Raw genomic sequence first — 27,301 nt, forward strand, 5'->3', positions numbered from 1 at the left:
TTCTAATTACAACCAATAAAATAATTGTAATAAATAAACTATCTTAAATTACAATCTTGACAGCTTGTAATTTGTACTTATAGTTTATTTGTTATTTTGTCAAAACTAGTTCCTTTATTTATTATAAATAAATAAATATTCAATTAAATTTCAAATTTTTATTTGCTAAACCGAAAAAACTTGTTTGACTAACATTTTTATTATATAATTATACTTTAAATAATTTGCAATAAAAATTATATAACTCTCTTATTGTATTAATCCTCTTATATTGTATTAAAATTAATAAATCATTAAATGGATCAACTATTTTCTATTCTAATTTTTTTAACTTAAGATTTCTTTCTACTTGTCAAATGAAACAAATTAATTATTCTATATCCATGTTAAAATACTGTAGATGTATTAATAAGTAAAATTTCCTATAATATATCTTTAATATAATAGTAGATATTAATATACGAGATTATTAAGCAATATGTTATCTTCTTTTTTTCATTTTGAGACTATTACATATATTTTTATTATATGTTTTGCATAACGAAAGAAGAAATAATTACATTTAATTGTGCGTATTTCCGATTGATCCTGCAATCGTTTCTTTACAATAGGCGCGATGTTGTCAAGCACGACAAGGCTAACGAGTTGTCTCCGATCCTTAACTTCAATGTTCTTTATTACGATGGATACTTCGTTCTTTCTTTCTCTCACTCTCTTTCTCTGACTTTCATCAACGACTCGCAGGGACCTTTACGGGCGAGTCGTTTCCATATTCTGGACCACCGGGCAAGGAGATTATCTCGGAACGACGCTGATAGCCAGTAAAACCGCTTCGCGACCGGGATCGGCTTCGACAACGGTAAATATCGTCGTCGATCCGCGATAACATAAAGAAGCGCGCGATATCTCGTCGTTGTACAGCCAAAGGACTCTCGGCGAATCCTGGATTCAGCTCAGGCAAGGCGTATCTCGTCCCGATGCCTCTTCGGCCGATTCCAGAAAATATATAAGATCGGATATTGGATGCGAGCTAATGGAGCAAGACGACGAAACAGCGTTTAAGCGACGTTTAACCGTCGAACCAGCTGATTAGATACTTCTGTGGTCTCGCCTTAGAAACGGACCGCTGAGTTTACGTGTTCTCCAATTTTTCTCGTTTGCCCATACATTTTAACGACCGGATCATTTCCCGTACAAATCTCTCTCCACGTTTGTTACTCGATCTCTCGATGAGTAATGTCGTCAATTGCACAACGTTTTCGTTCCTCCTTCCAGTCTCGACAAGTCTATCATTTTCGCGCTCATTTTTTCTTCCGCAAACGACAGAGCTCAAGATCGAAAGATGCAAAATTATGGCAGAATCTTCCGATAACTATAAGCCAGAACAAAATGTTTGCCGATCTTCCCTCCGACGAACAAATAAGAAAAAGGAAATAAGCAATAAGCGAATTATTTAACCGGATATCATTTCCGCGACTGGACGATAGTTAAAGTATAAAGGCGCATATCATATATATATATATATATATATATATATATATATATATATATACGATGGATTAATCGACGATTTTATACCCGGTGGGTCCATGCGAGAGGCCAAAGGCTAGCGAGTTATTAACAGAAAATTACCGAGCGTTCGCTCGGTCTATTACGGCGATACACACGCTGAAGTGTCGCGTTGATCTCGGGGCCGTGAGAGAGTGATGCTTCGCGGGTATCCTGCGTATACTCTGTGTCAGCCCGAAGAAGTACACAGCCGTTTTCCAGCCGCAAACTATCAATCGCGAGGATCCGATCGTCCGGCAATCGAACGCGATGTTAGTCATTACCGGTTACGCTGATGACGACACCGCGCGATGTCGAATTGACCGCAACTAATCCGGTCAACGTCCTCCTTTCCTACGCGGATTTTGAGCATTTAATATATTTTTTTATTAATTAATTAATTAATAACATCGCGCGTCTGCCAGATCTCACGCGCGAGGGATAGAAATATAAAATAAAATACAAGTTCTTTTTTCTCAAGTATACAAATTTTTTATATATTCTCTGAATAAATTCTGGCACCCTAGAATCTACGGATGTTTAATGCATCTGCCCTATTTGAGCGCAACGCGTATTCTCGTCCGACATATCTCTGCGAAATTACACGTATGTACAGACGCCAACGTTCGCACGCGGGACCCTGATCTTCGCGCGCGGGTATCCTCTTTTCCTGCCAGAGGAAATCGTCGACTACAGGAATCCCGTCCACTGACATTCCGGTCCCGGTATATGTGCGTGCAGCCACGCACGGCATTTCGCGCATACCGCTCGCGGTATACAACCGCTGGAAGGAAGCCGCCCCCTTTCTTTTCCTCTTCTCTTTTCTCATTTTTTCCACCTTTCTCTCTCTCTCTCTCTCTCTCTCCCTCTTGATCGAATGGAAATTGCGCACAGCCGGTCGGGTGATGCGGTGACTCGGCCGCAAATCGCTACGCGACGATCCGACCTATTATTTCCAGGTCTTCTTCTCTTCCGCGTCTTCTCCGTCGCGTAAATTCGTTTTCTATCGCGAAAGCGTAAATCATTAGCGAAGAAAATCGCGTTCCGCTGTCCAAACAATCGGCCGGGACGTCTAAGCACGCGCGATTTATCAACGTGTTTTTTTTTTACACGTTGCGTTATCGTTATCGTAACCTGTACCTACGATTGATATATCGTGGTGTAACGCAGATATAGCAATAATTGCACAGGCGATTTCACGGATGTTTGCCAGGGAAAACATCGCAGCGAGACACCGTTTATTCGAAGTTTATATAGAAAGAAAATTAATGCAATTGCACAATGTGTTTTTGAAACTAAATTGCTCGAGCTATAAATTTAAGACGACATATTCCACAGAGATATTGAGATGTACCAGTCTTCGTTTTTTTAAAACTTTTTATTATTATATTCCTTTATAAAATTAATATTACGTGTATAAACGTGCTTGCTTCATTCATATAACTAGATTCTGACAGAAAAAAAGAATAGCGAATCGTTAACTCTTCGGGGGTTATCGGCGCTGGTGATCTTTGAAGCTATGTACGGCATATTGAAATAACGAGATGTCCCAGGATTATCGTTTTGCTCTCAAGGATTCCGGTATGCGAGCGAATGTATACCTAAGGTTTTTATATATCAGAGAAGAAAACTCGCATAACACACTCTTGCATTCACTGATAAGTCAGCGCGACCGCGATCGCACGATAAATCGACGTCGAGAGGCGAAAACTTTTACAGGACGCAGCGGTATCTCTTACAAAGTAGAAAATTATAAGTCATCCGCGAATGCCCCCGGAGAGGAATCCGCGCGCGTTCCGCCACAAGCTTCTCTTGCTATTTTCCTCTCTTTCTCTCTCTCTCTCTCTTGCCGCTGCGCATCGGTAATCGCGGGGACCGCGATGTTTCTTGAAAAAAAAATTGCAACGCTTAATCGCGATTATCAATCGTATCAATTCAATTATTAAACAGAAGCGCGCTGCGCGAGATACAGCCACACGATATTAACGCGCGTAACCCGATGTCCTCCCATGCATATATATATATATATATATATATATATATATATGAATGTACATATATACTCTCTTGCGGTTGGTTGCATCCGCGGTATGCGCAAACGCACGGTGATGTCACGAGAAGTGACTCTTGTTAAGTCCCTCTCGCCGAGCAGCGACGGTGAATCTTTCCCCGATAAGATCGTGGAAGCCGATTAGCCGCGGAACGCGATCGAACACCTGTAACGAACGCGACTTCGTCGCGCGTTCCTCCGCGTATACAGCTGAGCGAGTCATGCTCCGATCCTTCGGCCCGATCAGCTGACGATCACCTGGATCCTGCCGCGTCATAGACGTTAAACGACAGAGATCTAGCGAATTGAATGCGCCGAGCTACCAAGCGCTCGATCGGCAGAGAATGGCTCGTGATCCTCTTCGTTAAAGAAAGTCGAGGAAAAATCCAAAAACTAATCGGCGAGTTTAAATAAACAACTAGTTATTGCGCATTTCTCATCTTTCGTATAACGATCTCGTCTCGCGGCGATTTCGCAAGTGCGAGATACATATGAGAGGGATATATATAATAAAAGCTCCTATGATCGCGAGTCACGCGAATACGGAAAAGTTGGCACTGGAAAATTTCTGACCACCCACGTGGCGCGTTTGACAGCTCGCGAGTGGGCGTCATTTCGCGCGCTGCTCCGCATCAGCTGTAAACGGCAAACGAAACGGTTCGAACGATGAGAAAGACGAACGGTGTGGGAGAAGTCGGTGCACACTTCGCCGACGCGTTCAGAAGCACGGCACTTTCTCTCTCGTCCGATTCTGAGGACACCCGTCGACCCAGTTCGCGTCGCGCTCACGATATCCATATAAACGTCATAACGATTAGGAAAGATATGAATGGCTCTCGATTTGTGCTAGAACGCTGTCTATAGAAGACTATTTAAAAAGAAGATACGTCTACAAAATGTGTCTGTTAAAAAAGAGATATAATACATTTTTTCCATTTAATTTTATAAATTCTTGCTTGCTTAAAAATTTATTTTGCAAGTTCTCTTTTTATGTATAAATATTTATTTTTTATATTTAATTTATAAATTTATAAAGCAATTTTAATGTTGAGAGAGATACTAAATAATTAAAAAAAAATAAGAATAACAAAAAAATACTTACATATTTAATTAGATGTATATGAAGTTATATGTAATAATACAATTTGGGAGAAGAACAATGTATTATTGCTTACACAAAAAAAATGTTATTTTTTTTTTGTGCACTTGCATTGATTCTGAAGGATTAATTAGTCCGTCTAATCTGGTATACGTGTGTGGTAGGCATTTTATTTACCCCGGCCGTTCACGCAAGTCGCCAACCACGACGTGGTGCAAAATTGCTGCGAAATGATAGGTTCCCACGGATTCCTTCGGTACGGCGACCTACGTAAGCTGCGCTAACCGCTTCTCGATCACGTTATAATTCGTTTTGCTACCTTTGAGAAAAGTCATATAATTAATGACATTAAACACACGCTCGATTATTATTGCGAGCGTCTCAAGCGTAATGTCTACCTTATCTACGCCGCATTATCGCTCACGTCAAATATCAAAGCAAGAATTACAACGCTGCATTATCGTTCACGTTAAATGCGCGTCGCGAGTCGACGACTCAAATTTGAACTGCAAGTCTTGCCGCGGGTATGATTCACATAACCATCTCGCATTTAACCCTCAACTATTATGAGTTCAATTTTGTGCAACCTAACTATTGCTGCGTGGTCGCGATCGGATCCGATAGATAAATATACACTGTTAGCGGATCGAAAAAAAAAAAAAGATCGCATTAACTTTATATTGAGATTATCTCGTGATTTTCATATTTCTCATAAATTATCTCTATATTATGAAAGCAGATTTATATGTAAAGTATTAAATTCTGCGACATAGAAAGAGGCATCAAATGTGCAAACCGAGTATCTAACGATCGTTTCTTTCTTCGAGGAGTGAGAGACGTTTGACGCACACGCGTATATTAATTACCGTTAAAGCACGTATGAGCTGTCTCCTGTTGCAGTAATTCATCGGTTCGCCCACGTAAGTCGGGATTCCATAAGTAGCTTATTAATAGCGGGTTCTCGCTCCGTACACACAGACACGTGCGTGTTACATCGATCATGTGCGTGCTTTTTCGACTGATATTTACGTGTATATATTCCGAAACGTCTGTCTTTCGCGCGAATCGGTGCGTCGTCGTTTCGCAACGCGCCATTAAGAACACGCGCACTCATTAAGACGGGTGCATTTACGAGAGTTAACTGTTACTTGAACGACGTCGACGTCGAGGAAACGAAGAGAAAATGAAAAAGAGAATATTACGCATTAAACAATGCGACGAAACCGCGAGATGATACCCGGGAGCATATGATAAATTATTTTTTCTAAATTAATAAAACAAATGCGTATACAATTTTTTCTCTTTCTCTGTTATTCAAGATACAAATTTGACAATGAAAAAATTTTTTTCATTTTTTTTTCATGCACTTTTCGTGTCAGGGGATCTGAATCGGTGATTCTTCTGAAATTCCATCTCTTTCGATACTGTCGGTACATGGAACAAAGTAACCCAGTGTACGGTACCGAGTTGATTAACGTCGATCGACGATGCGGCGCGACCCGGAAATCGCTTCCACGACATCGAACGGCGGCCGATGACGGTGAACTGAGGAAGGAGGGAACGATTAGCCGTGGGCGCGAGGGAGATATCGGCGACGCGCGATGCCATTAGCACTTTTGCTCGTTGTGCGCGAACGTGAACGGTTATTCACCCGATAAGAAGTCGTGCGATCGAGGGAGGGAGCGAGATCTTGGCTAGAGAAGCGGATAATTTGTATATAATTAATTATGTTGGTATATAATTAATTTCCTCCCAATCATTACTTTTTCTTTTTTTTTTTTTTTAAAGACAGATCTTTGGTTGATTTTTTTATGATTAAAAAAAAGAGAAAAAGAGAGTCTTGTTGCTAAATGAATGACAACGTTGCGTTGCGATTTCACATGACTTTGTCGTCGCGATTCATCCGGGAGTTTCGCGAAGGCAGGATAAATCGAGCCGCGATGACGCCGCGTTATTGCCGGAAGTCTCCGCGTTATAAATTACACGACCCGCTACCTCGCTCGGTGTCTCCGAGATCATAACTGGATCTCTGTAGTGCAGGTATCTCGGATAAACTCAGTCTTCCAGATCACAAGCTCGGTCCATGAAAATCAGCACTCTCTTTTGTCACGCTTTTAGAATTATTTATTCGACTTTATAATGAAGCTGGATTGATAATTGCATATTTTTTTACAGTTACTTAAGTTACTTAAATAATTCTACAGGGAAATAAATGTAAAAAAATTGATTTATCTGTGTGATACGCGATAATTGGCGGATGTATAAAATTAGCTCAAGACTAAGCGGCTAGTTAATGATTATCGGTATCGTCTATCTGGTTATTAATCGAACACGCGACGACTGTGGTTATGAGATGCGATTCGGCTCGATAACAGAAGCAATGCGGGAAAATACCGCGAATTCCAACACGATCGTGTTAATCTTAATCACGGAAATAATTAGATTTTTAAAAACGCGCAACACCAAAGGTATACGAACTATAATTTCCATTTTGCTTTTTACAATATGAATTTTATCAATCTGCTTTTGCTTTGATATTGAAGTATTACACTGCAAGTAGGAAGCGTACCCCTTAATGTTTTACGATAAAGTGATACGTTAAGAATATATATACCGATCCTAGAAATTGCATAAAAATACAGGTAATGCGTGTATGTCGGACGCGTAATAACTTCATAAGAATAATCGGCGCCTGAGGTCGAAGCGCGTCGGAGATGGTTCAAAAATCGCTGCACAGAATACACGCCGTGAAACAACCTAACGACTTCAGAGCCCACCGCGATGAATGGTGCCCCATGAGGGCCATATTTATCCATCGACGGCGGAACGCTGAAATTGCCTCGTTCGCGATGCAAAAGCGGCCGCACACACGCGAGAATAACTTGGGAGACTCTCATGGTGACTCTTTTTAACCCGATGACTGTTGTATCTATTTAGACCGGAAAACACTTTTACTGATGCTATTATATTCACCTCTGTATAATTAGTATTCTCAACAAATTATCAATGAAAAATATATTTAGAGTCAATACAGTATTAATTCTCTAGAGAATGTACGGAATATATTAAATTTTATATATATATTATACTAGATAATGCACACGCATATGTACACAAGAATTGTATGCCTATATTTATCCATGTATTTTAAAGTTAAATATCAAATTTATTAAATCTGAAATCGAATATATCGCGTTTACCTTATTTACCCGTACTTTACAATAGTATCATTTACACGATTAAATTAACTGTTTTTTAGGCCATTGGACTTACCTTTATTGGCCACAATCACTCTGGCTACATTTATCTATTTCCGACTAATTATCATCGCCGGTGTATGAGCGTAATTTTACGCTCGGGTACGATCGTAAGATATCACAATCGTTTGTTATATGTACATTATGTTGAAATTTGCTTTAATTTTGCTTTAACTAACATAACGCCAAGTCATCGACCAAAATAGTTTAATTGATATTTTTCTAATATAATATATCCTATATAAAATTGTCTACTTAATATGTATAAGATTATTACTTTGAATAAAATTTATAATAAATAATAAAATAAAATTCATTAAAAACATTCCTATTATATGTATACATTATTTGATCAACACATTAATTAATCAATAACTTGGATTTATATTAATCAAAGTAAAGTATATTTTCTATGCTACACTACATAGATGGATAGACTATCAAAAATTAGAATAATTAACGTCTATTAAAAAATAAGTTATTTTATATATAACGCAGTTGTTACTACTTACAATTGATAAAAGCGCGTTCTTTAAATAAAATAATTAAGTAAAATCTGAAATTCTTTATATCTTTCTTTAATTTACACTTGTATGTATAATATGCTTTAATATTATGTAATATTAAAGCAAATCCATCAAAAATTTAATTTAAGTAAGTTTAATCTAATTCATTTTAGTCCATCTATTTTAAGGTAACAAATATATCTACAATCTACAACTACGATCTATAAATTCGTTACCTCAAAATTAAATAAAACTTTCTCACTCACCGACACCGATGCAAACAGCAAAGTAGTTAGTGGTCAAGCGTTTTATCTGTAACATAAAATAAAATCTAAATTACAGCAACGTTCAAATTAATTGCTATTTAAAAAAAATATTATTTTAAAAACTTTATGGCCTATGTTATGCAGAAAGATCCAAGCTCTTTATTAGAATAAAAGTATAGATGATAAAAAATAGTATTATATATATATATGAAGCTCTGCTAGTAAAACATAGACCGCGAGCTGCAAGAGAAACTGCGCAAAATACGACGCTGCAAAAGATCGATCTATAATTTTCGAGTCATTTTGCATGATCGATGCGCGACTTAAAAGGATGCAGACTGGCTCGCAAACTCCTGAACCTTCGATCACGCATCCGTGGCGAGAAGCGGCGGTGTTACACGCCGACCAATTATACATATACGCTACGCAGTTTCAAAATCAATGCCAGTTCGTAATTGTCATAATAAGGACGATATTGTTGCCACGCGTCAATTACCGAACGAAAATGTGTAGCGGCAACACAACCGACTATAAATACGGTAGCTTTCGCGAGCAGGCGAGGTGTAATTGCCGCCTGTCATATAACATCGATGTGGCGTGTATCGAGTATTCGTGCATCGACAGAGAAAGAGAGAGAGAGAGAGAGAGTCTCGATCCCTTTGTTCCGCGATATTTCGTAATCGTCGCGATTTCTCGAGAATCTCACGCTTAAGCCGTCTTAATTGAGATACTTTCCGGAAAAATACATTGCTCAAGCTTATTTCATTTTATTCAGTATACTGTTAAACAAAACTTTATATTCGATCAAACATATGAATATTTTATGAAAGAAGCTATCGGACAATATTTTTCCAGCCATTACAGACGCTAAAAGTATCCAGTATATCGGAAGCGTAATATCGACACTTGAACGCTATCGAAGCATCGTAAGTATCCCCGACCACGGAGGGTCATGAGCAGTAATAAGACTCGCTGGAAACGATAACGACGGGCGCGAATCCGCGATGACCCGAACGAAACGTGTATAAGGTACGTATCCCGCCGATCGGCTCGTATCGCCACGCCGTATCGCCCGTACGCGAGATTAATAGGGAATAAACGGTGGATTTCGCCGGCGCTCTCGAGGTTGTAATCACGGAATATCTGCCGATGCCCGAGCGACCACCCTCGAGATTTCCGCACGCGAACTACGCAACCCCGGGGCAACGAATCGCCATACTACGGATAGAGATAACTATATGTAAATACTTTACTATATGTGTACTGCTTTTGGTGAAATCTCTTGGAGCAGCATCAAACAATCGATTTACAATTAAGACTTTAGTAAGACTCCTAATGTGAGATACATATTTAATTTCAACGAGCGAGAAAACACAGAACTGGTAGTCAGTTTTTAAGGAAAAATAAATATCTGTATCGTAAAATCTTATCTGCTTTATATTTAAAATTATTAATCAATTTCAATAATAATTAGTTTCAATAAAAATTAATTTTTCATATTAAACGTGAAGAGAAAAATGATATGAAGAAGATTCTGTGCGTAATAAGAAATTCATTAACGATTGAGATATTCATTTTTTTAGGAATAGAAAGAGAGAAATATATTTCACAATACAACTATCATGAATGAATAAAATCAAATTTTTGTGATTGAGAACTCTTCTTAAAAATTTATTTTAAATATTTCATAAATTGCGATAAATTTGAAATATGAAGTGAAAAATAATTTCAAAAAATTGGCAAGTGCATCTCTTCATTATTACTGTAATTATTTTGATTCTATAAATAATATCAAAAACAGTAAGAGTTTTTTAAATCTGGTTTTTTTAACTTTTTTCATTTTGCAATTGGAAAAAGAGAGAAGGAGAACAAGACAGAGAGAGAGAACATTAGAGAAAGAATAAAGTTCCTAATTTCTACTCTTTTTTGTTCCGAAATTACGGAGAAGCAATTGCCTTCAAAGTAGCAATTGCACAGAATATGGCAACTGAATCTCTGTTACGTGTGCATCGAACCGTGGTATAAACGCAATTAGTCCTGACACGGAGATCAGACGACGTCATATCGGGGCTACTTCTGCGGATGATCCGAGCGCGGCCGCGCATTCGTCGAATTGCCGCGAGCGCATAGAAACAGTCTGTCCCTTCGGGTGATATCGAAAACGCGATAACGTTGCACGCCGATGTATTACGAAACAGGTTTCGCGAAACGTTAATTTCTCAAAGTATCGTATACATATACAGAGCTCGTATCGCGAATTAATGGAAAGAGACAAACACAGCATTAAAATGAAACGCCTCTTTCTCGTTTCTTTTTATATAAAACAGTCGAAATGCAGCTTTCCATAATTTTCGATTATACTGATATTAAAATTTTAACAGTTGATTTTTTTTTAATTCACGTTTATACAAAATGTGTTTTTTACACCAATATTAACATAATTAAAATTTGATTATAGGAGTATTATAAGATTTTTTTTGTAAAATCGGCTGTTAACAATTTAACAGCTAATCTGTTTAAATTCACGTTTATATGAGATGTGTTTTTTACATCAGTGATAGGATAATTGAAAATTATAGGATTTTGACAAGAGCAGCTATTAAAAATTTAATAACCGATATGTTCTAATTCACATTCATGCGAGATATGTCCTTTACATTAACAATATGAAAATTGAAAATTATATAATTTTGACAGCTGTTATTGAAATAATCGAAAATTCGGATTTTGACAGCTGATCAGCTGATCTTGTCAAAATGTATGAAATTGAAAAGAAAAACGCGAATCGGGCGATTAAGAGAGAATCGAGCGAAGATATTCGACGGAAGGAAAGCGGAATCTTAAGAGGAAGGATATCCGCTCGCAGTTTGGCATATCTTCGGGAAGCAGCTCGAGAGAAGCAGCGGCCCACGATCGCGCGAATTCCAGCGCGACTCGCTTATCCGCCTTTACCGTATTCGATTCGCGCCGCGCGCGTGCTCTATCTCTCTATCTCACTTTCCTCTTTACGTCTCTTGCATATCGACCGCCATTGTAACCCGCTTTGCGCTCTGTGTAAATACGAGCGAGCCGCGTAACAGCGCCGCCGATATTACGGATTGCCGGCATCGTCGAGATTCGCGCATCGGCGGATGCGCCTCGTTGTTGCATTCGCCGTTCGATTCATCCGGGACGTTTCCGCCACGCCGCCAAATCGAATGCCACGATTCCATCTCGCTTTCGCGGCCGTGCTTTATGTACTTTGACGAGAGGCGGCGAGAGGGAGACTGGGATTGAGACTAGAGTATTAGGGAGTCGGGTCGGGATGTGTGTGAGAGAGAGAGGGTTATGTATACGTCATGTGTATGTACATATATTATGTACGTGTGCGTGTATATACGCTTGTGCGAGGGCTCGGGGTAGGTCTCGTCGTATCGTTGGTCTTCTGTGATGATGACGTGTTCAGTGTGTTTCGCGGAATGCCACGAGCAGCTCTCATTGTAACGGAGTTAGGCCCGCGGGCCACTCTCGTCAGAATGCGCGCCGTTGCACTCGCGTTTTCCGTGTCTCCCCCTCTCTCTCTCTCGCTCTCTCTCTCTCTCTCTCTCTCTCGTCCCATCCTCTCTCCTCTTCCCATCCCGTTCTCTGGTGCGAGCAGCCAGGTAGTGCGGCCACGCCGTGTCGAGCCTTGCGTGGGCGCGCGCGGCTCTCGCTCGGGCAGGTGGATGGTTACCTCGCGGCGATAACACCGCGATTGCACGCGCACGCACTCGCACGCATGCATGCACGCATGCATAGAGTGTGTTACATTTGTGCTCCGGCCGGCCGCATCATTGTAATGATCCGCTTTTCCGTCGTTCTCGTTACACGCGGACGCGAGATGTTTTGATTTTGTATTATGAGCTCTGCGGATGATTAACGCTATATACATATGTATATATAGAATATATGGAATATTGACTGCGCTTTCCGAAACATTAACACTAACGACGACCTTAAAAACTTTCGACAAGCATATCGCTGTTTAAATAGTTTTCATCGAATAAATGTTTTTTAATTTAATTTTGATAAGGTTTTAATTAGTTCTCAACGTGTATTTTGAATTTAATATGTTCAATAACATTTTTAGGGAAAATGCTATTTAATAAAAAGCGATATTGTATTTTATGTTAATTTATAATATTTTATTATAACAGAAGAAATATGAGATTCAACATATGAATAATTTAAACTTGCGAGAATTCCGAATTAGTGTCTGATTTTTAAGTATACTTTGGAAATGTCATTCGTTTCTATCTTGCGCGAACTTTCATTCGCCAGAATAAAAGACGGTAAGATTTAGGAAGAAAAGGGTTTTTATTTCTCCCTCGTATCATTGATGAAACGACATTCGCGCTATTGTTCTTCTCGTAAATCGAATCTCACCGGCCAGCCCTCGCGGCGACGCGATGCTCGACGTTCATATAATAGCCGTAAGAGAACCGGACACGAGAAAATTGATGTCAAAAACTTATCTATACCGGCTGTAACAAATCCTCCGCGCAGGATCGGCTTCGTTATTATTCTTATTAAACTGCTCTTCTTAAAGAACAATTTGATCGATCGTCCTGTCGATTTTATTCAATATTTTTTACTTCTTACACTAATTAAATTTATTACACATAATATTGACTTAATTTCTTCCCTCTCGATAAAAGATTCTTCATTTTTTTTTTTTTTTTGATAAACACAAACAAATTACTCTCTAACTACACATGTATCTATCCGTCTAATCGGGCAAGAAAATCTCACGACAGATTAATGACGCAACATCTCACAAACAGCCCGCGGGCGAACGAAATCAAGTACAATGCAAACGCGATCCAGTTAGCTCGCGTCCGTTTCTCTGATATAACGCTCTCGCAGCGATGGCCATCGGAAGTACAAAAGACGGAGGAACGAGCGGGTATCATCCCTCTCTCGGCACCGAGACAATTAACGATTGCTCATCCCGCGATATCAGCAGCCGAGGCAAGTCGAGTAGAGGCCGAGAGCGGATCCGTGGGAGGCTTCCTCGGCGAATACAATAAATGAACGAATGGTCTAACTCGCGCGCGCGCGAGAAAGAGAGAAGGTTTGTTTGTGCTCTCTTCGTGGTCTCGGGAGCCTGGAAGCATGTGCGGTGATTGCCGTAACCATCGGGCACGCCTGCCTGCCTGCTTGCCTGACCAGCAGGCTGGTTGTCTGATGTCTGACTTGCTCGCTCGCTCGTCCGATTCTGCGTCGGACGGATATATACTCTCCGCAGGCCTGTCTGTGCAGGGCAGTCACGCCGCTGCATCGGATTGCACTCTGTGTCGCGCCTGCCAATGTATCACCTATCTACCTGCGACCGCTTACGCAGCGGGTTGCCGAACTCCTTCCGCGGTCTCCTGCTCCTCGTCGCTTTGTCTAACGGCGAGTTCCTGTCCTTCGCGAGTATTTCCAGTGGCGAATCTCTCGGTTTAGAGAGGTTTCGTTTTTAAGAGGATGCTGACCATGTCTGTTTTACCGACTTTGAGTTCAAGGGCTAATTTTTTTATTGGCTATACAGATTGGAAAATCCTTCTCCACAATTAAAGTACTGATAATAATGAACGGGGAGCACTGTAATTTTGTATAAAAAAACGATAAAAGTTAAAAATTTATAGTTTTTCGGCCTCTTGCATCAGCTCATAACTATACTTATTTAATACAAAAGTTCTGCAGTTTATTTGTGCACAAAATATGGCGCTCCCAATAGAGATGATATGAAAGAATAATACGGAAGTAATAAAAATGAGATTAAAAGCCTGTATCAAAAGATTCGTACTTGAATTAATTATGTATGTATATTTGCGTGCGGAATCGATGTCGAGGCATAAAACAGCAAAAATTAATTACCAGGCAGCGCTCCCCATTCATTATTATATCAGTACTTTTATTGTGGAGGATTTTTCAATCTGTATATTCAATAAAAAGTGAACCTAACTTAAAGTCGGTAAAACAAAACAACGGCAGCATCCCCTTAAAATGCGAGATCACTAGTTCTCAAGCGTATATAACTAATTATGATAAAAACACAGATATATATGATTTAAAATGATTATTGTTTCGAATGGCAGATTTTATTTTTAATTATCAGTGTCCCTCTCTTTCTTTCGCTGCTTTCTACATAAATGCACCGTTCGAGGCTTGTTTTGATTTTATTTGTTTCACTTATCTCAGAGAGGTGACTCACTCGCGGCGAGCAGCGCGAACACTTGTTGCGAATACTCGGATGGAAAAGGTTCCCGGGCAGGTTGCGCGTCCAAGCGATGCTTGCGCAAGGTGCCTTTACGAGTGTAGTATATGCACGCGATCGAAATACCGGTTCGAGGCGACATGCATCGAGTGCGCAACGCGCGAGTGTGGCTGCGCGAAATCTTCTAATTTCACAAACTGCAATCTTACAATTTCTGCCGAAGATATTTCCCATTAATAAAAAATATTATTTGTCAGATTTGTTTCAAATTTGACGAATTATTTCTAAAAACGACTATTTATTTTTATAATAAAATATCAATTAATTTTAATGTTTTTTTTTAATACAAAACTTGTTATTTTTTTCGTATATATTTACTATTTCACTTTAGTTAGAAATCTCATTGTACTTGTTGAGCATTGTTCTCCGCGGGATTTATTCATGTTCAACGTCCGACAAACATCATTCTGAATCCTACATTTCAGACGTACATCTATTATGAATTTAATTTTTGTGACTGATGTTAAGCCGTTTGCATATCGATTGTGACTTTCGATAAAGTGACGTAAGCGCGATAAAGTAACGAACTGGCGTGAGAACTCACTGGCTTGACCGCGGTTTTCATCGCAACGTAACGGCTCGTTAGAGACAATACTCTCTGCTCGTGTGTCGGTCTCTTCTGTGAGCGTATCCTCGCGTGGGAGTCAAGTCGAGATCGAATCTCGTTCAATTTCGTCGGCTAGTTAATAGCCATGATTCTACGTAGCGGTCCGGTATCCGCATTTTTAAGCGTATCATTAACTCCACAACACAATAGTGCATTGAAACAGTAAACTTTCGATTACTCGATTATTTATTTGCGATTTACCCACCCGCCCGTTGGGAACTTATGAAATTTCCACGTGAAAGTTATTCCAATGAACGTGCGACAATAGACTTATAAACTTTATCGACTTCTCTTCATAAGGATTTAATTCTAAAAATTCTAATCAACAAACGCAATAAGAAAGATAAGAATAAGAATCTAAATTTTATTTTATTTTATTTGTCTATTTATTTACGATATAAAATAACATGCGCATGATTTATCTCAAAAGTCCGCATTAATTTTTCTGTATTTTAATACACCTTAGGAAGAGGGAAGGAGAAAAACTGCGTGTGTGTATTAATCTCTTCAAGATAAATACGAAACAAGTCTGAAAAAAGTATAATGCAAAGAGCGGCCAGAGGGGCAGCGAAAGGTAATCACGAAGATTCATAATGTTCCATCTCGAAGAAATCATTTTTACATAACGGAGAGATAACGGCATATTCGCGGCGAATCAAAGAGAGATGACGGGGCTTGGTTCCCCGATGTTTTTCGACCCGGTCCAAGGGAGAAAAGAAAAGAGCGAGGGACGGAACGCGGAAAGAAGAGGGCAAGAAAATTCACGCGCGCTCCACAGTCATCTTTAGACGACGCCTACAAATTTGACGTTTGACGTTTGACGTTTGACGTTTCATCGAAGAGGTGGACTCCGGAATTCGTATTATCGAGGAGCACGGAGGTTAAACCGCGGCCGGATCAGGCGGACGAAGAGTCAGGCCACGCGAGGAAGAAGGGTCCGAGGCCCTTCTCGCGGACGTTCGCGCGGCGCACACGTGGCTCCATACATCCCGCATGTCGATCACGTTCGGCGCGGTCATTATCATTGATCATCCGCCGCCTTTCCGTCGGACGCTCCGCGGCCTATCGGCTAATTGCCGCCGCGGCATCGATCTTCCCAGCGCAACGTCGTAAAGCTATACTCGGACTCTGGGATGCGAGACTGCGAAGTTTGATCGAGTGTCAATACTTTCTGTCGTTCGATAAATGAAGAAAGAGGGACGGTAAAAATTAAGAAATCAATTAAATAAAGATACATAAAAATTAATTTATTTGACAGCTAGATTCGAGCGTGTCATTCGCAAGAGTTAAACAGTTTATTTTTGATTTAAAAAATGCATTATCGGATAAGTTACTTACATTAATTTTGTGTCAGAATATTATGTTCGCGAACAATTATCTTGCTGAGAGCATGAATGAAAAATTATTGCTTTTATCGAAATATATGTATATATAACTTTCTACTCAATTATAATCTTAATTTTTTTTTTATTACAAATTATAGTTTACTAGTAGAAAACGTATTCTTGTAAAATAAATTATTTGAAACTAGGCATCGTAAAATATTCTTTTTAAAATACCGGAACGTGTTTCTCGATGAGACGTAAACGAAATGTCGCAATGACAGTTCGAGATCGACACGCTTTCACCGGCGTTGGTGACATTTCATTGGACGTTCATTAGGAGCCACGAACGTCGCTCGTCGATTAAAAGCCTGACTCCGATAGATCGAATCGCTCGTTTCGTGTCCGAGCGAATCGTTTCAGCCACGCGAGATATGTGGACTCTCCGTGCGATACGATCTCGTACCCGCGATAAATTCCGAAAGTCGATCGCTAACAGTCGATAATTATACGCGTCCGCGTATTCACTTAAGCTTTTTTGAATAATCGTGTTTACGGCGATGACGTGCGATAAGCGCTGTGTAATGATGTAGATTGCGATACGATGGGGAGCACGAAGTATGCATTTTAATCGTTTGCCCTCGAGGATTTTTATGCTTTATGACGACACGGACATCGGTATATATCTTCGTGCTTCTTAAACGCAGATCCTTAATTGAAGAAAGTAAAGTTCAGACAGAATATTGCGATTCGCGATAAAATATTCAAATTCAAATTATATATCTATATAATTCTAATTTTAATTTTAATATTTTTTTCACACATAAATATATATTTAAGCGATCTATCTCATATATAAAATTCTCTTGGCAAAGCAATTTGCCATCCGGTAAATTTAGAATAGGCTTTTCTTCGCGAATAAAATTAGCATAGCGATGGTTATCTCTTGAAATCGCGATCACCATGTAAGTGGTATTGTCGGTCGATGTCCGGTGTGCCACTCGCGAGGGATCTGCATTCAAGCGTCGGGGGTTAAATCGAATAACCTCGCGGCGTCGTATTCAAGGGCACCGTGAAACGATCCTACACGATTTCTCTCGCGTGCCGCCCGCGTCATACTTTTTCAGCGGGCGAGTCATGATGCTTAACCGAAGCGAATGAGGGATTTAGAAGGCACGTACACCTCTACGCTACGAGAGTCTCCGCGGCAATCCGTTCCGAAGGGATTTAACGTTATCGATATATTCGCCCTCGCACGCTATTATAACGCTGCCTTAATTTACGTCCGCGAGTGACAAAAGTATATCTCAAAATAGATATACATTTTTCTTCACATATAATATTAATACATTTATTTTCATATTTTTACTTCGTTATTTCTCATCAATCGTTGTAATAAAAGTTTCAAAGCGAAGAAAAATATCAGAGAAGATAATTGTTAATTATTTCCCTTTTTATTTTGATTCCACACAGCTTGACATTTCACTCACAATTGACATTAATTGAAATAAAAGTTTCGTGAAGTATTACTACACATAAGTCGTAAATTGAAGCAGGGATGTTTGACGCAATAAGCTATATTTCAGTTCAGCAGTGACTCTATAATACCGGTTAGTTGCATTCCCCTTTAATAGCGAGTGATTGCCACGGATAATGTCGCACATAAGTAAATATGCTTTTGCGTAATGCGATATGACTAATATACGTATGGTTGATTACATTCTTCGGTTAGTCATAATCGTCATTATCATATATATATTCGTACCTCTATATCTACATGCTTTCCAGTTCTGAGTAAGTTTCGAGATATCGAAATATTAATGACGCGTCTATGCTCTCGCAGGATTCTCGCAGCTGACCGTCTCGCAACCGCAATCCATCGCGTTCGCGGAAGGAAGCTCCAACTTTTTCATTGTTCAACCTTGATATAATATTGTACTATATAGACGAGGGATACCGCAGAGGTATGCGCACACGATAACCTGTCGAGTTCGTGCCGGTTAATACGTCGCCAGAGGCATCGTTCGCCATGTGCGGAAGCACCATGAAGAACGATTCGTTGAAGAGAGAGAGAGAGAAAGAGAGAAAGACAGGAAGAAAAACACGGACGGGCGAGATAAGGAAGGAGAGCAAAGCCGATGGACACGAAGGACGGAACGAGCCGTCGGGAAAAGGAGTACCTACGCGAAGAGAAAGAGACGAGTAAAAAAAGCGAGGTGAGAAAGGAAAGAAAGAGGGAAGAGGAGAACTGCCCTAATAGATTATTAATTTACACGTCGACTCTTCGCGTGGAAGGATGATGGTAGAGATGAGAGATTGGCTCTCTCTCGCGACGAGACGAGATGGGGCACACCTGTCCCAAACCCGTCCCGCTTGATTATCTTGCATTATGCAAAATGCGTTTTTTATCGCATGCGCAACCCCGTAATAAACGGTTGTCCGGGCGACGGTTGACATAATATGCGCCGGCTATTACCGGCCCGGGGAATTGAGCCTTCTCGCCTTCTCTTGACAAGTGTGCGAGAGAACGGGGTGGGAAACTCCTCTTCGAGCGAGAGTTCCCTTCGGCTTTTCGGCGTGTCGATATCCCGCTTCTCGAGTTTCGGGCCCCCGGGTTGAGGTGTAATTCACGGCCGCGGCATCCCGTACGTTTAACGAACTCCTTGATTATTTTCGCTGACGCGGCCGATACACTCCGGAGAGAAAAATGTACTCCGACCGACCGTAAATTCGCGCCGGATCGCTATATTTACACGGTCGTCCCGCGCGCGAAAATGCGAGATTCTTCTTCCCGTTTAGCGGAAACGTGCTTTAAGAAGTGGAGCAGGCGACAAATAGATAATTGATTGCCTCATGTGTCTCGCAAAAATATTTTTATATAAAATATAAATATATTTTCTCGCATCTACAGTTTTATTAATTTATATAATTTTTAAAAAATATATAATGATTATTTAATGGTATCTAATTGCTATTAAGAAAATCCAAGGACAAGTCTCTGAAAATATTTAATCTTTCGGAGATTTATATTTTCTGCAAAAGATCTAATATATGCTATCAAAAAACATTGTTATCCCTAAAGGTGCAGGAAATTTAATGAAAAGATGAGATCGTGGAATAAAAGTATACGAGAAAAAATACTATTGTAATGAGCATTAGAGAAATAATATACACGAGCTGTTTCTTGAATGTATTAAATATAACACTATGCTAGCAAAAGACTTGGAAATAAAGAAAAAACTTATAAGAAGAAAGATCTCGATAATTAACATCTATATTACTTCGTAAGATATAATTTATATTTGTAATCATCTTTATACTACCGTCTGAATTGTTCAGAAATAACATTATAAAATAAGAAATTTTGAAAAGAGATGAAAGGAAAGAATCTTGAAAGTATAATTATTACCGTCGATCTTGTGTAATAAATCATTGTATAATATATATGTAAAGTTATTCCGCGATACATCGAATGCCAATCGAACGTATTAATTAATTGAGAAAATTGACAATCATGAAAATAAAAAATTTCAATTTCGCTGACGCGTAATCACTTTTCTCTTTCTCTTACTACCTCACTTTGCACGCCCATCTAGCTAAGCATTGAATTTATCGTATTAATAATCCGCCACTAGATATTGAAAGAGAAAGATGAGAGAGAGGGAGAGAATTTTCTTCAGAGTGGACGACGGATTTACGCCATACGTCAATAACTTTGCATTATGTAAGATCTTGGGATAACCATCGTCCTTTGATCTACGTCTGGTTCTTCTCGCAATAGAGATATCAGAAAAACCCGCGTCATCATCAGAAAAATCATTTCGATCATAAAAATGCGCTTTTCAAATGTTTAGCAATTTAGCTCAATAATGATAAATATATTCATCAATAATTTTTTCAATAATTGCCTATATATAAAATATCAAATAGCAACATATTTAATTTTCCTTCATTCGAATAAAATCAACTTGCACTCTGTCACATTTTTCTTCCTCGAATAAAAATGATTAATTAGACATTTAGAAAAGATTCTTTCTCTTTTCCTAGTTGTATACATATTAATTATATAATTCTCCCTTTTCTCTCCGCGATAGGGAAGCAGTCGTGTCCTTTTACGTCAGATTGGTTGGGAAGCGCACATCCATCAGGCCTCGCATCTCGAGGTGGACACGCTCGCTGTAAAGTACGGACGAACGCGCGAGTCGAGGTAAATCGAGGCGACTGGATATATGCAGGTACGTGTACACGGCCAGAGGCAATTAAAGAAAGCGACACGCCGCATATGTCACAGCGTTCACACGCCCCGGCACCGACACCCACCGCGCCTAAGCGGTGATAGTATAAGTCGCTCTCCGCGTATATACTCTCTCGCGGCCCGAGACAGGAACGGCCGGTCGATCTTTGCCTCGTTTTCTCCCTTTCCTGGCCTGCTCCTGGAGAGACTCGTGACTGCACCGGCAGGTAGTTCTCCCTCTCTATCGCGAACAGCAAGTGCATGCACGTCCGTCCTTCGGGAGCTCGATCCGCAGGCATCAGCACATTCGATGGATTTTTTGCGACACAACGGCAAAAATTTTAATTTTAGATTTTATTTCCCGCTATTTAATTTTAATATATTAATTTATCAGATTTTTGTTTCTATATGCATTTGATGGACTCTCTCTCTCTTTCTAGGATAAAATGTTTCGATGTTTTATCTTCGTTTCGAGGAGTTTCATCGCGGACAGCCGGTAACAATGCGTCGAGATAATCTTAGGGAGATTGATGCCCGGAGATAATCTAATCTCTTCGTTCCCGCCGCATCTGAACTCATGACTGCACCGTTCGTAGGAGCAGGTAGTTCTCTCGCGTAACATCTTTTTACGTGTTATATAAGACGACTTCCCTGACAATATTGCAAGATTTTATTCGACCGTTTCGTTCAGTTTCAAAAATGTCTACCGCGTAATAAATCTTCCTTTCTATCCTTCCTGAGGTAGCCCATGAATAATATTCGGAAGTAATTTCAAGGGAATTAACGATCGAGAAAAAAATTGTTTTCTTAATTATCTGAGATCGTGAGAGACTAGTATCTAAGATATACAGTTGTAAGTAGTTCTCATAAATAATTTCGCGAAATGACAGGTGCAAGTATACGCTTTAGAGAATTGCCTTTGATCCAAGACTTCATTGCGATTATCGAGTCTCGGACTCGATAATCGTGATGACAGGTCCGATGATTCGACAATCAATGCGAAACGTGAATTTCATCAAATCCGATTATTACGTTCGGTTATAGCCTTTCCGCACTTTTATCGATTTCCGCTACGCAGCATATATCTCGACATGCTTCATTTTCTTCTCAGGCAATTCAGGCGTGAATAGCTGGAGATATACCCACCTAAACAATGTTCGGAGGTAATCCCGCTGGTCGTCTCACCGTATTCCCCGCAGTCGCTAGAACGCAATTTGCAACTATATGCATAGTAGATACGTAGATGCAAGTAGAGCTGCACGAAGCAAAGATGAGAAAGCATCCAATATTCGATTAGAACGAGAGAGGAGGGAGTAGCTGTTGCGGGTCATTGAGAGCACACGGGCAAAAAGGAACGTCGTCCGGTATGTTCCGGTAGGTGCATATAGCGGGTAGAAGGAGAAAAGGACAAAAGAGGGAGATGAAGAAGAAGACGTGCATCGGCCGGAGACGTCGAAGGGAGAGGAGAGAGAAAGAAGAAGAGATCGCGCGTGACTCACACACATAAGCGCACAACAGTAAAATAAACAACCTGGTAATAAACCGGCAGCGGTGTCCAGCGTTGTAAATTACCCCGGTGGAAGCCTAACGCAGAGCCGCGTTTTATGGACCGCCCCGTACAATTCCCGGATCTGCAATGATGGCTCAATATCCTGCCGGTATGCTTTTCGCTCGCCCGCGTGTATATATGTATATATATATATATATATATATATATTCATCTCTGACCTGTATAGATGTGCATGTCAAATAATTCTATTACATTTGTACATTGTATATCCAAACGCGACTGGCACGTATACACGAGATTGTCCGTAACAAAGCCTCCTCTTCTACTTCCGATGGTCTGATTATAGTTGAACATTCTACTTATTTTGATTTGTCATTCTTCTCAGGCTTTCTCAATCTATATTTTCCTTTGTTTGAGACAAAGCGTGTCTCTACCAATAAATCAATATAATGTATAATATATGTATTATATATACATATATCAGTATTAACATATATTATATGTATAATATATCTCTCGAAAAAAATTTTTTATTCGACATTTCATTAACTTTTCAATCATCTTCGACTTTAATATCGCATTTTTCGCGAGCAATGCAAATTGAAAAAAAATCAGCATAAGACGGTGTACATAGAATTCCGAAAGTTTTTAAAAAATTGACAACGCGTGATGTGTCTGAACTTTCTTACATCCGTGTTAGAAATTCTTAATCTCGCATATACGCGCGCGCAACTAGATCAAAAATGTACGACTTCTAAAATAATTCAATGATTACGAAAGTTTCTTCCTAACTTGTTTCAAGAATACACGGTTATATATATATATATATATATAAAGAGATAGAAGCAGCAAGGCGATGCACTCGTTATGGTTTCCACCGTCATCATCGTCGTCTTCGTCGTCGTTCTGTACTTACGTACCACGTACGTGGCATGGTACGTGCGCACACACGTGTATGCATGAGTCGTCTCTCACGTGCATCGGGGCGACACGCACCGTTGATAATATCTTTAATTACCGGCACCTCGCCGAGGAGGGGCCCCGGCCAACGTCTCGGCCAATGACAGCGCAAGCCGCGAAGGTTGCCCCTCGATAAAGCGCTGCACCGCGAGGTTCCCGGAAACTTAATAATGGCAATTACAATTCGGCCATTCGAGTTCACAACCGCTTTACACCAGGCTGATTCTTAATTGCGTGCAATACCAGAGTTTTGCCGCACAAGTCTGGGAAACTTTAAAAAAAAAAAAACGGTGGAAAGCTCAAAAGGGAGATAAAATTGTAAACGGTCAGGGCACACGCGGGCAAAAATTAGTGCGAAAAATCTCTCTGTTTGTGTGCCGCTGCAATAATGCAGAGATACATGTGAAGTAAATAATTATTTGATCATTGTTTCATTTGATATATATTACTAATAAACTTAATTATATGTAATTTAATTCATTAAAAATTATTATATAAATTAAATCTCGATTGTAATAATATTCTATGAGAATCACGCAGAATTAAGCTTTACAATTATACATTTATTTATTAATAATAGGAAATTGTGTAAAAAAACTCAGTCTCTCTTCATCGTATATTTTTTACTCCTTTTTTTGAGACATGATGTATCATGTTTTTTTTTTATTGTAAGCAATTAAGAATTATCCTGCATATGCGAAGGATCCAGTGTCCGTATCTAACGATTCGTTCCTCTCGAAGGATACTATAATTAAACTTATCGTGCAGTTAATTGTTAACGTATATCATTCTGTTTACTCGTTTCACGTTTTCTTCAGATATCTTTATTACTTTTCGCTTTCCATTTCCGCGACTTTAAGAATTCGCGGATTATACACGGATGATGCACAATAATACATTTTACACGTTGAACCCAACAACGGTGCATCGTTGCACGTTGCACGGATGAGTCAGCCGCGCTTGTTATCGACGAGCTTAAACTGTACTAAATACACGGGAACAGAGAGGGATTTAAGTATAAACGTTTTTGGAAATAATACGATATAATCGTTTTACACGCGGTATCGATTTCTTGCATCATTAACGTGTTACGGCGTATAGTTTAGTTGGCGTAATTGATAATATACAGAGCCGCTGATTGATTGAGATCGCGATATTTAAGTGTTAATGCGAGTTTATGCTGGGAGGGAGGGGATCGATTAAATTAACGCGTAATCCGCGGAGATCCGATACTTTTACGTGATTTACGTGTATATATTCGTTGGGAGTATGCATACATAAACTCGTTATATGCACGGCCGGACGAAGGTGGATGTTTACGCTCGAGCCGTGTGAAATCGGCCATTGTTGAACATGCCATTAAATTAATAGCACGAAATTATTGCTGAAACTAATACCGCGCGCAGAAAGTCAATTACGGTTAACCAAATCTGACTTAAAATATGCAGCGACGCGATTTAAAATTCACGAAGCGCGCCCGATGTATTAAACGCACCCGCAGCGCTCACAAAATTGAATACAAATATATGTTACATTTAATACGTAAACGTAATTCGTTGGAAAAATTTTAATTGCATTAAACCAAATCAAATTTGCCCACAAATTTAATTAACATTTCGGAAACGCGAATCGCTTCGGCAACCTCATTTATTTATTATATTTATATAACATATATTTTCAATCATGTAGTTTTCGAAGTTTCCGATAAAGTTGAATTTTGATACAAATGATTGATGCTCTCTTAATAAGAATAAAATTGCTATGCTATTTGAATGTTTAATTTTTTTTGTATTTTCAATCGCACAAATTAGAAATTAATTTTTATTACATGTATGCTCGCAAGAGGCAATAGCGTTTTTTTTTTTAATCATCGACAATTGCTCATCGGCACTCGCATCGCGGAATGAACACCGATCGGAGCTTCGTATTCAACCGGAAACTCGTCGAGTACCTGGCCTCTCCTCGCGGTCAGCAGCGGATTCGCGAACCGTTACCGATGTTAAATGCGCGCGGCGGCATCCGAGGACGCAAACTAATGTCCGCGTCCTCCTATGGTGTACAGCCGCGACTGCTACCGCGATGCAAATGCGGAATTCCGCGGACCACCGCATAATGAATCCACTTTGCGCGCCGTGCGTGCCTCTCTCTCTCTCTCTCTCTCTCTCTCTCTCTCTCTCTCTCTCTCTCTCTCTCTCTCTCTCTCTCTCTCTCTCTGTCTCTCTCTCTCTCTCTTTCTCTCCCGAAACTTTTTCTTCCGCTTCCAGCCTCTCTCGCGCGACATCCTTCTCTATTTTTTATCATTCCCCGTTGCTTTCTCCCTTGTCGTGCGCGCCCAAGCGGCACTTAATGAAATGTCACAGGTGTCCTACCGATTGCCGAGTTAAATGTCGCCGGCTTCTCATACCCCGCCTCTTCCGTCGCAGCCGCGGGGTTTCGACTTTGCGGAATGCGGTGGAGATGACGGCGAGGCGAGGCGAGAGGGTTGCGCGTTGTTGGACGATAAAATTGCGCCGCGCCGGTAGGAGAAGAAAGAGGAAACCTGCATCTTTTTGCGCAATAAAATATTCCATTTAATAAGGTTTGCGAGGTTTGTCCACATAAAAGTGTACACTTGTCACAGCTTTAATAGAGCGTGCAAGTGTGTCACAATATCTCTTGCAGATTGTTTCTCATGGAAAAATTTTTATATCTCTGTTATTTTCTTTTTTTTTACTTGCTGTCATAGCAACTTTTAATATTAGCAAGAGATACATATTATATTTTATTATATATTTCTTAATTTTAAATTAATAACTATAGTGTCTAAAGTTATTTTTTATTCGTGTCTTTATTTCGCGTTTGGTTTTTATTAGTTCTCATTTAGTACCTAAATACTTATTATTATCAAAAAGCTACGAGGATTTTATGGTATATTTAATTTTCCTTTCACAGGTACCTTCATAAAAATGGTCACCGTGGAAAGAAACGAAGGTCCCGCGACTCTCACCCAAACCCACGCTCGCCTTATCAAACGGTGACAGACGTCGCGCGCGATCATTAACGTCATTAATAATTCATTCGTTTTATCACTCCGAGAAAGTAGGTGCTCGCTCGAGTCCCGACAGAAAGCATTGCGCAACGCCAATAAAGTAAGGATATTAGTGACTGCGGGAGGTAAAGAACACCCATTCGCATCGAGTTTCTCTCCGATATTCGATGGGAATTAAAAGCGCCGATCTAATTCGCGAGACACGTCATCCAAAATTATTAATAGCAAGAATTATAATATTTTTCTTTCCATTTTTTTCATCCGCATTTGTTACGCTACCTACGTTTTTTTTTGTTCCCAATTAGCGAAACGTCAACTATCTGTCATCGATCATATGCGCACGTGGATCTCTACAAATCCTCATTAAAGACGACAAGGAAGTATAAGATTCTTTTAACGTTAAATCCACTACTAAACTAAATTTTAATTTCATGGTCATATAATCCAATTATGGCCCGGTTTCCGGAAACCAAAGTCGATCGGGATAAGCGGCGTTTCATGATGGTGAACTGTTAGCTTCGCGGACGCACTTTGTTGCGAACGTAGCCGCGAGCTACGATCCACCCACGAGGAAACGCGAACCAAGACAACGCGGTGCGAGAGAAAGAGGGAGAAAGAGAAACGAGGAGGTCGA

The 27,301-nt window shown here is 39.8% G+C and overlaps 1 protein-coding gene across 1 annotated transcript in view; it reads right to left on the minus strand.

The window, feature by feature from the left end:
- LOC146724950 (uncharacterized) overlaps nucleotides 1-27,301 on the minus strand; it is a 345,089-nt gene that overhangs the window by 255,762 nt on the left and 62,026 nt on the right. Inside the window, exon 4 of the mRNA XM_085486390.1 lies at nucleotides 8,727-8,772. Within this exon, the coding sequence (XP_085342516.1) occupies nucleotides 8,727-8,772 (46 nt within the window). The remainder of the gene's footprint in view (nucleotides 1-8,726; nucleotides 8,773-27,301) is intronic.

The sequence above is a fragment of the Nylanderia fulva genome, unplaced genomic scaffold (genome assembly GCF_048542155.1).
Source record: "Nylanderia fulva isolate GAGA-0341 unplaced genomic scaffold, ASM4854215v1 Scaffold11, whole genome shotgun sequence".
Classification (NCBI taxonomy): Eukaryota; Metazoa; Arthropoda; class Insecta; order Hymenoptera; family Formicidae; genus Nylanderia; species Nylanderia fulva.